Source organism: Pimephales promelas, chromosome 3, assembly GCF_988280905.1.
Source record: "Pimephales promelas chromosome 3, fPimPro1.hap1.1, whole genome shotgun sequence".
Lineage (NCBI taxonomy): Eukaryota > Metazoa > Chordata > Actinopteri > Cypriniformes > Leuciscidae > Pimephales > Pimephales promelas.
In genome coordinates, this window is record NC_142771.1 from 8,041,026 (window position 1) to 8,051,799 (window position 10,774).

The 10,774-nt window shown below is 38.2% G+C and overlaps 1 protein-coding gene across 1 annotated transcript; it reads right to left on the bottom strand.

Annotated features, from left to right (window-relative positions):
* Positions 1–1,188: 1,188 nt before the first annotated feature.
* On the bottom strand, positions 1,189–6,133 carry LOC120476266 (galactose-3-O-sulfotransferase 2). The gene is made up of 3 exons (XM_039667258.2): positions 6,026–6,133; positions 4,183–4,449; positions 1,189–2,667 (listed from the first exon to the last, which is right to left on the bottom strand). Exons 1-3 carry the CDS (start codon positions 6,130–6,132, stop codon positions 1,761–1,763), a joined length of 1,281 nt encoding a protein of 426 aa, XP_039523192.2. The 5' UTR covers position 6,133; the 3' UTR covers positions 1,189–1,760.
* Positions 6,134–10,774: the final 4,641 nt, after the last annotated feature.

Genomic DNA, 10,774 nt, shown 5'->3' on the forward strand with positions numbered 1-10,774 from the left:
TCGTCAGAATCACAGGATCACCATCAAGCTAATTACCTTTGAGCTGTGAATGTAGTGCAGGCAATGTTTATATGGTTGTCAATGAATGGGACACTACATGTTTTATATACATTGGATAATAATTAAATGTCTTAATGTAAACTTTTTGGCTTTGATCAAATTTCCCCAAGAAATGGGCATGAATGAACCCGCCATCCTCAGATGATTCCTCTTCTTTCTCACAGCGAAACCATTGAATGCTACAAACTTCAGAAGTGGGAAGTATGACACATCCGATCGCATGTGAAGGCAGATCCTCCAGGAGCAGGACTGAACACCCTCTGGATTACAGCCGGGCTGGATGTGTGAAAATATCAAGTAAGGATGGATGCGCAATATATCGGCCATCATATCGGTATCCACCGATATATGTCTATTTTTAATGTTATCGGCCTGATAAAACAAAGTTGACAGATATATCAAAGCTGATAAATGATGATTTATTTCCTTCAGCTGAGACACATCAGACGCGCACTGTTCAACATGAGGGTTTTGAGTTGCTTGAAATATAATTGCAATCACTTTAAAAAAAGGAAAACACAGTAAAGTTGAACATGTGCAGCACAAGTCTGTTATATCGGCAACGTAAAATTATAATGAGAACATTATAATTGTGTGCTTGAGACATGGCTTTTAATGGTGAGACTTTTTGTAATCAAGCTCTCAAAAATTACATAAATATATCAGCCCAAAATCAGCTTATAAAGAATTATCGGTTATCGGCCAAAATGTTCATATCGGTGCATTCCTAATACCAAGAGTCTCTTATCCCAGTGCATCCATCAGTTGAACTTGTGCAAGTCCATAATGTAGATGTTTTATCCAGGACTGGTGTTCTGGTGTTTCCATCTTGGTTCACCTCCACCAGACCTGGGGCCCGTACCATGAGGATAGTTGAACAAACTCAGGGTTACATGGGTTAGTTTCGAGTTGACCAATCCAACCAGGCGTTGTTGGTACCATGACACCGATGATCAACTTTCTCTGTTGACTATGGTGGTGAACTCTGCTTAAAGCCAAACCTCTTTCATGTTACCTAAAAAAAAATCCAGGGTTGGCGCAAACTAAACAAAAATACCTGGATATGAATATATATCGGTAATATATCGGTTATCGGTCAACGTTTTTTATAAATCAATGCACCTCTAATGCCAAGAGTATTTTATCCCAGTGCATCCATCAGTTAAACTTGTGCAAGTCCTTAATGTAGATGTTTTTCCAAGACTGGTGTTCAGATGGTGCAATCTTTCCATCTTGGTTCACCTCCACCAGACCTGGGGCCCGTACCATGAGGATAGTTGAACAAACTCAAAGTTACAGGGTTAGTTTCGAGTTGACCAATCCAACCAGGCGTTGTTGGTACCATTACACTGATGATCAACTTTCTCTGTTGACTATGGCGGTGAACTCTGCTTTTAGCCAAACCACTTTCATATTACCTAAAAAAAATTCAGGGTTGGCGCAAACTAAACAAACATACCTGGATATGAATATATCGGTTATCGGTAATATATCGGTTATCATATCGGCCAACATTTTTTATAAATCAGTGCATCTCTAATGCCAAGAGTCTTTTATCCTTGTGCATCCATCAGTTGAACTTGTGCAAGTCCTTGATGTAGATGTTTTATCCAGGAATAGTATTCAGATGGTTCATCTCGGTTCAGCTCCACTAGACTTGGTCCACTTCTGAAGCACCCAAAATAAGACCATTTGAGGGTTCAGTCGGCCGGAGCGGCTCTCATATCTCTCCCGTACTGCTTGAAGTACAAGTGCGAGTGATACTGAAGCTCAGGCAGCATCATCCGCACGCAGAACCCCTGATCCTGCAGCGAGAGGTTCCCCCGCACCTCGAACCCCACGATGGTGACCGACTCCGTCTGCCGCGGGCGCAACAGATCCTCGAGCTCCGCCGGGGGAACCGACTCCCTGGCGACGCATCTCCGCCGAATCCTCTCCGTAGATTCCCTGAGTTTCTCCGCCTCGGCTTTCAACCTGTCCAACCCGAACTGACCCGCCTTCTCCCAGAACACCTGCAAGAAGTAGTCGTAGAGAAGCGTGTCCAGGACGTTCCACGATCGCACTTTCGCCCGCATGTTCTCATCAAGCTCGGTCACGTAGTTCTTGGCACGAGCATTGAGCCGAAGGTAAGCCAAGTCCTCGTGCTCCAATCCCAGAAGAGCTCCTAACAGAACCAAGGATTCGTCGAAATGCTCAGCGATCATCACCAGGTGGAACGCCTCCTCTAGTTGCGCAAGGTCCTCCGGCCAGGAGCCGTTCCACTTTTGGTTGTTGAGCCCCATGTCGAAGCTCATGGGGTTCTTGGCTAGTCCGTTCCCAGGTTCCTTTGGGTCCCAGAAGGTCTCCGGAGAGTCCAGGAACGCCTTGAGAGCGGGTTTGCCTTCACTGGCGGCGGCTCGGTGTGCGCTGAGGAATGCCGGGACACTGGAGGTGTGGTACCTGAAGACCGACTCGAAGGTCTCGATCGGGTCTCGTAACAGCGTGATGAAGACTGTGTTCTGGGGCATCACCTTCCTCACCTGTGTCAGGTCCAAACGCATGTGGCTGCACAGCATATCAAACTGAGACGAACCCTCGGGCAGCTCATCCACAAACACCGCTTTAAATCTGAAACCGAGAGACAGAGAGAGATAGAGTCAAGAGCTTGTTTGGTTTAAAGCTCATTAACCTTTGAACCACCTTTAATGGGTTGAAAGGGGAGGTCAAGAATACATTGTTAAAGACTGACTTGCTTGATCCATCTACTCTAGAGAAATGTTTATATTCAGTGAGCGAGTTATACACTTTCAAGGCATGTTTTTTAAGGAAATTTTTGGAGGCTCTTTAAATTCTGAAATGGGTTCAATCTTAAATGATATTTTGGGATCTTAGATTGATTAGCGTGACCTGGCTAGTTTGCCATCACGTTCATCTTTCTAAATCGTACATTTGTAAACGTTCATCTTTCAGAGTAAATCATAAGTATATCGTTATATTACAGTACAAATTTCTGAAAGGCTTTTGTGGGCTTGCATTTTTATCACATTTGTCAATTGGCACCCTTTATTGATTAGCATATTTAGCATTCTCCAGTTAGCACAAAGCTGTCACTAACTTGCTGTCGAATTTGATCTTTCTCCATGGAAAAGTATAGCGGTGAATGCTAGCAATCCAAGAAACATATCAACCATACTGTAAGTAGTTCATCTTTTTATAGTAGATGTGTTTTGGAGGTTTTTATGGACTTCCCAAGATTGACTATAGACCTTATGTACCAGAGAAACGTGGGCGCCGTCATCTTTAGAATATTGTCTTTGAACTTCCGGTTCTGTATATTTCTATGGCATCGCTGTCGAGGAGTAATTAGCTAAGTGGATTTACTTATTGTAGAGTTAACAAAAGTTATCATGAGCATTGTAATGTTTATCATACTGTAAGCATTGTAAAGCAGATGTCTTAACAAAAGTCGAACGGGAATTTTTTTACGAGCAGTTCATTCAAATCTATGCAAGATCGCTGTGGAAATACAGACCGGAACGCGCGCAACGCTGAAAAGGGGCGGGGCTACATGTAACAAATGCATATTTTTCTCTTGGCAGTCATTCAAAAGTAGTCGTGGATGCTAACAAATACTTTGCAAGTAATGGATAAATTGTTCATTATATTTTAGAAGTTTTTGGAGGTTCTTAAAATTGTGAAATGGACTTGTAGTTTTCTTAAATTGTCATTTTTGCTACCCTAGATTGATTAGCATGCTCCCTTTCATCCATAAGCTGCCAAATGTTTTTCCCATTCAAAACTAGGGTGAACTGTGCTAGCAAATAAACCAATTTGAAAGCAACACATAACCGTATTTAATTTTCATATTCATTTGTTTTGGAGGTGTTTATGGATTTTAAATCGTCTTTTGGCACCTTAGAATGATTAGCATGGCCGTCAATTTTGACAGCAATTCAAAAGTAACCGTGGACTCAAACAAAATATGCTAATAACATATTTGTACGTTTTTCAGTAAGTTGATGTGTTTTGGAGTCTCTTAAAAGTGCAAAATGTGATTAATAGGAAGTACTTTAATGCATGTGGTTGAACAGACCTGAAACATTGTTTGGGAAGTATTATGTGCCTCATGTATTGCGCTTGTACCTGTCTGGATAGTTAAACTGGTAGGTGCGGTGCGGAAAGGCAAAAGTGGCGCTCTCTTGTTCCCCGAGTCGAAACAGTATGTTCTGCACGGTGCTGCTGCCGGTCCGGTGTGTTTTCAGGAAGACCACGGGCGGCTGAGCTCTCCTGCGGCGCTCGGCTCTGGCGGTCGGTGTGTGTTTGGCCGGTTGATGTGGAATTGGAGGAGTGTGTTTCTCAGCAGCTTTTCTCTGGCTCCTTCTGTCTGATGTAGGTCTCAGTTCGTGAGCTCTGTATGGGAGAACCTTCAGGTTAGATGTGGGATCTGAGCCAGTGCTATTTTAGTACTTGCAAATTAATATTTCTGCATTGACATAAAGATTAATTTTTTTTAATTAGTTTTATCTATACTGCACGTTGCTCTGTATTTTCCTTTTTTGAAGGGATTCCAATCATATTTCAAGCAATTTAAACACTGCGCATCTGAGGTGTCTCAGCTGAAGGAAATAATCCATTGTTTATCAGCATTAATATATTGGTCAATTGACCATGTCTGCTTAAAGGTTTTGTACACTTGAAAATATTGTCATCGTTAACTCACCCTCAACTCAAGTTGCTCCAAACCAGTATGGATTTATTTCTTCTGCTGAGCACAGAAAGTACGGTAACCAAACTGCATGGACCCCGTTGACATTCACAGGAAAAAAAATACAATGAAAGTCAATGGGGTCCATCAACTGTTTGGTTACCGACATTCTTCAAAATATCATTAATTCATCATCATTTAAAATATAATTTTTTTGTGTTCAGCAGACCATAGGATGTTTACACGGGTTCGGAGCAACTTGAGGGAGGGTAATTGATGACAGAAATTTATCTCTTTAAAAAAGTAAGTTCACCTTACTTTCATTAAGTTGTTCCAACTTAACTTGTCAAATTGAAAATACATAATATTCAAAGTAATGAAATTAGTAACTCAGAAAGTTGAGTGAACATATACACTGTAAAAAAAACATTGTTGGTTTAACTTAAAAAATTAAGTAACTTGGTTGCCTTAAAATTTTAAGTTGATTGTACTGTAAAAAGTGAGTTAATACAATGAAGTAGATTGATTTAATCATCAGAAACTCAAAATAATAAGTTATCTCAACTAAATAAATTAAGTTGATTTGACAAAAGAAAAAATGTTGTGATAACAAATCTTGAAAATATTTTTTTTACAGTGTACTTATCAAAAACTTTAAAAAAGAAAGTTCACCTGCCAACTAAACTTTACATTTGTCAAGTTGAACATGCTTAATATTTTAAGCAAATAGAACTTAACTGAGTCAGTACAGAAAAATAACTCAAAAAGTTAAGTTGAGCGAACAAAAATTTTTTTGTTACAGTGTAAATACTTGTAAATGTAATGTACAATGTAAATACTTGAAAGTACGAACTTACGAAGTACGCAACGCAAGCAACTACCACAAGACCAGGCCGGATTGCTAACCATGTTTGAGTCCAACTTACTTATTTTCAAGTGTGGCTTCCTAGTACACAAACCCAATTCGCAAAACAGCTTTAGCAATGAACCCAAACCCCATGAGCAGTGTTTCATGCGGTCTCTGCTGTGATGTTCAGACAACACCAGTTAAACAGAGTGTGGTCCACCAGAAGACTTGCTAGCAGGTTCATTTGAACCTTCATCCAGAGAACCAGTGCTTAAAAGTTTTAGTCTTTTTAGTTTTAGTTAACCCCACAGAGATAAATAGCTCTAACGCAACGCAAGGGTTCATGGCTTTGATTCCTTATGCGCGATATGTAACACCTTCGGATAACTGTAGTTGGCGTGATCTGCCAGTTTTGCAGTGTTTGAGTGTGTTACCTGTTGTTCTGCAGGGAGTGTGTGGCCAGAAGCGTCAGGAGCAGGAAGACCAGCAGCGCCGCCAGTAAAGCGCTCACCCGATGCCTCCACAGCCAGCGCAGGCCCATCTCCACTAACAGATCTTCAGCTGTCTGTCTGAGTGTGTGTGTGTGTGTGTGTGTGTGTGTGTGAGAGGATCTGTCGGCCTCCTCTCCCCCGTTTAATCCTGTAGGCCGGATCAGGAAAACACACCCACACCTCCTCACACACCCCTTCTCTCTTTTCTCCCTGGGATCTGTGTGGGGTTTTCTTTGTTTTTAAACGGGTTGGTTTAACATCATGGTCGAGTTAACCATAATGACAACATGAGGGAAAAAATCCTGAAAAATTCAGATAAAATACATTAATTATAAGCAGCACATTTATTGCAAATATTTTTCTTTATTTTGTTGATTTTTTTTTTTTTAAATGGAGGCTCTAATATTCTGCTGTCTTTGCCTTCACAGATCACGACAGTCACTAGTAGTGAAGCCGTTGAGACTGTCCTATATGCCATGTATGTTAGGGTGAACGAACATACTATAATTTATTATAGTATGATCAGTGACTGTTGATTGTTGCACAGGCCGACTGGAAAGAGACTTCTTTCCAGAGACTGGACTGAGATATGATGGATGTTTATCAATGGCGTCCTCTAGTGGTGGGTGAGTCATCTCAGCGTTACTCTCTTCTCCTTCATAAGTAGGCCTACTTGTACTTACATTATCCCAAATGTTTCTAAGAATGTTTAAATCCAGAGAAATTAGCAGTTTTATTTAGGACACGGACCATGTCCATGCGTCGCCTATCAGTGACGTCATACCCGCGTTACCCTTGATTTCTGGTTTTATTTTGTAGAAACCATGGAAAGAACCAAAGGTGCTTAAACATATGTGTTTTATTAGACATGTGAGCCACTGTTTGGATACATTCACCGACAGAAAATTAATTATTGACTAACACAGTTAGGGGCGGTTTCCCGGACAGAGATTAAGCCTAGTCCTAGAATAAAACGGCCCTTTAAACCTGATTAACAGAAATGTCATGGCTTTAAATAGTCCTAGATTTAGTTTAGTCCAGAGTTTAATAAGCCGATTTCCTGGAGGAAGACTACAGTTAGCCTACTCCAGGACTAAATTGAGTCGTAAATTAAACCTACCAGGAGGCAGGTTTAACTTCAGATTAACTTTGTGTTTCAAAGAAGACACCTGCATTACTTGGATACACACATACACACACATTCAGTACATATATTAATATATCATTTAATTATGTTTTAATTGTATCGGGTTTCTTGTTAAAATGTGATTAGTTCATGTTAAACTAACTTGAAATGGTCACTTCACTTTGACTTGAAATATGTTTCAATCTAGTAACCTATACATGACATTCACTTCCCATCATGCTTTGCACAGGGCTGAAATGTAAATTTTGAAATAAAGTGATATTTTATGCAATTATTTTATTAAGATGAGAAAACAGAGAGAATGTTTAATGTTCTATTATTATGTTGTTATTTAAACGTTTATGTTATGTTAGTATTTTTGGGGGTTACCGTTTTGGTGAAGCCTTGGATCGAGGACCTGCTACAAAAAGTCAAGTCGTACAATTAATAAAGCAACCCCTAGGTATACTCTAGCTGAAAGTATTGCTTCTAGACTGTCAACACCGAACCCCACATGTGTAAAGTAATGTTTTAGTAAGTTTGTTATGTAAATCACAGGAATAAACAAGAAGCATTAATTATAGCATATGAGTTGTTTGAATAATTCATTTTAAATGAAAACCATTCATTGTTAAAGAACATCATTGATTCTAGTTGTACATTGTTGATTTTACATGTATATGTATTTTGTTATATATATATATATATACACAAACAAATTTCCGACATTTCTTCTCTTTTATTTCATAGCTGGTGTGTGCAGATTATTTAGCTTTCATAAAAATAATTTTCTCTTGTTAGTTTATGTTTTTTGATTGCAGTCTTTTTCTGATGCCATTGTTTTCCTTGGATTTGCTTCTCAGTTCCATGCAATTTTAAGCTTTTCTTGGTTCATTCCGTGTTTTATAGGCAACCTCTGTCATGCTAATTCAGATTAGCACAGTTGGTTTTAATTTAATCTGATTTATTTTAGTTCAGGACTCCATAGTCCAAGTGTAACTAATCTGTACTTAATCTGTGTTACAAAAAGCCATTTTTTTGTAGCCATTCTAGATTAAGGCCTACTCCAGGCTTCATTTAAACCCTGTCCGGGAAACCGCCCCTTAGTCTTTTTGCTTAAATCTTGGTTTTTTTTCCCGCGAGTACCATGTGTACCATGCCTAAAATGGATCTAGCTCACTGTCTCATATAGTAGTCACCAAGCGAATGCACAAAGTAGCATTATAACAACTTTCAACACACTCCGATGTGTCTAATATGATAGATCAGTGCTGTGTTACCCCATATACGCCTTATAACAACCTCTAGTGGCGAGAAATTATATTGTGTGCCTTTAATCATGTGTGTTTGTTTTTTGTTTGTTTAATCTAAAGCAGAATATGCCACATTTCATGCCGTAATGCCTCTGTTATGATGCAAGCTAATTTGCATGCTTTTGTGAGAGACGAGTGCATGTATGCAAATAAATCTTTCTCGGAACTAATTACTCGAATTCACACGAAAACTAATTCCAGCTTCACTCGATCAACTTGTAAAATGTAGTTGTTTCGGTTTTACTTGGGTAATTATTACTAAAGTTAGGCTACTATTATTATTAATTATTAAATACTATTATTAAAGAACATACATTTCACCAATAAATTAAAAGAAAGGATATTTTGCATTAAGAAAATGAAGCACATTTTAGCCCATTATTAATATGTTTATTTTTTACATGATTTTAAGCACATTTATACATAATTTTGTACCATACATCATGATAATATTTGTTTATAATACATATAATAAACATATATTTTTAATTAAATTTTTGTTTTTACAGTAGTTAAGTAATGTAATCAACATACATTAATTTCATTACCTACATCAAAGACAAATATTATGAAAATTTAAATAAAATTACAGTAGGCCTCTGAATCTTTTTTAAGCTAAATATTTTTATCATTTGAATTTGAGGTTAGCTGAAGATGTCCTTGACCGGTTTCATGAGACTCGCCCACGCGTGCATCCTTTTGTAATTTACTACACGAGTTGATCTTATTCACTTGTGACAGTTCATGCCAACTTTAAAGGTCAGAATTCCCAGCATGCATGACTGAAAAGATTGTAAACCCTCACTTTTTTGAGCCTTTCATGCATAACGTGTCTCATCATTACAGACTCCACACCTCACTGGTGAATTTCACCTAAAGAAACCAATCAGATTTTACATAAGGAAACAAATAACGTCTAATTTGCTAACAATGAGCTCGTTACTGCGTTTATTTATCATTGTTAAAGTTGGTTTGTAAAAATAGCATGTTAGTTTGTGCATGTTAGTTCACACTTCACAGTGCATTAAATAATGTTTACTTTGGATTTTGAAGAACGGTTAGTATTGAATAAGATTAATAAATACTGTAAATGTTTTTTACGTAGTCAGTTTAAGATAATTAGTTCACAAATTATACCTTTTTTAACAATTGTGAAATTTTTATAAGCAAATTCTCATTACTGTATTAGAACAATATATTGATTATAATGCGTCAAATTTATGTTTTCCCATTTTTCTCATATCAGTTTTTATGTTTTTTTATCGCAGCACAAAACATACTTACAGTTTATCTAAAAACATTACAATTATTGGCATATTTTCCTAAACGTTAAGAGATTTCTTACTTTAAAAAAGTGAAAAGCTGGAGTTTAAATGTCCTTGACTATCGTGAAAATAATGACATTATGTGGAAAACCATAATGGTCTTCATTCTCTTCATGTAAAGTCTAATCACTTATGTGTTCTGTTGAATTTATATTGAATATGAGCACGTTCTTGACAGGTTTCGTGAGATTTGTGACACTCAGGTATACTCTGGGTCACTGGCTTTCAAAAATTCACATTTACATCTAAAGGATGCATATTAGTACCTATTAGTACTTAAATTGTACATTTTAGTACATTTTGAACGGGTATATTATCCACCCTAGTTTTTGTACCTTAAATACCTCGATGTGCGTTTGACCTTCTGCAGAGGTGAAGGGCGAGGCTGGCATTTTTACACTGCAATTCTAGAGTAAAGTGTCAAAAATATGTGTGGAATGACACACAGCTGAAGCCACAAGAACAAAGGCAGCAAAGTGATTGATTGGTCCTGTCTGATCAGGTGGAGCTGTGTTTAAGAATTTGCTTACACTAAAAGTGAAGTGAACTGACAAGATGTTGGTGGCTGATAAGTCTCTGTGGTTTAAAGGGCAGGACGTCCCCCCTCCATCATAAAACATCACTCAGCCCACTCACTGCTGATAAATACACACTTTCACAATGCACAAACACACATTTACACGCTAACACGCATCTACACACACACTTCGTCGTTCTGTGCGATAACTTTATACACACTTTCACCTATAACACACATCAGGCCACTCCGCATTCTTCAAAATCAGGCATTTACCGCTAATATGTCATTGTTCTGAGATGACAGGACGCTGAAAGCTTGTACAGCGCTACAGTTTAAATGCTTTATTAATCATCTTCCACTTAACCAACACAAATGGCAAATCTTTAAAGTTATTTTTAACCGTCAAAA

Coding starts and splice junctions, on each gene's coding strand:
- LOC120476266 (XM_039667258.2), bottom strand. CDS start 6,132: ATGGGCCTGCGCTGGCTGTGGAGGCATCGGGTGAGCGCTTTACTGGCG. Junction 4,450..6,025: donor CACTCCCTGCAGAACAACAG/GTAACACACTCA, acceptor TCTCCCATACAG/AGCTCACGAACTGAGACCTA. Junction 2,668..4,182: donor CAGTTTAACTATCCAGACAG/GTACAAGCGCAA, acceptor TCTCGGTTTCAG/ATTTAAAGCGGTGTTTGTGG.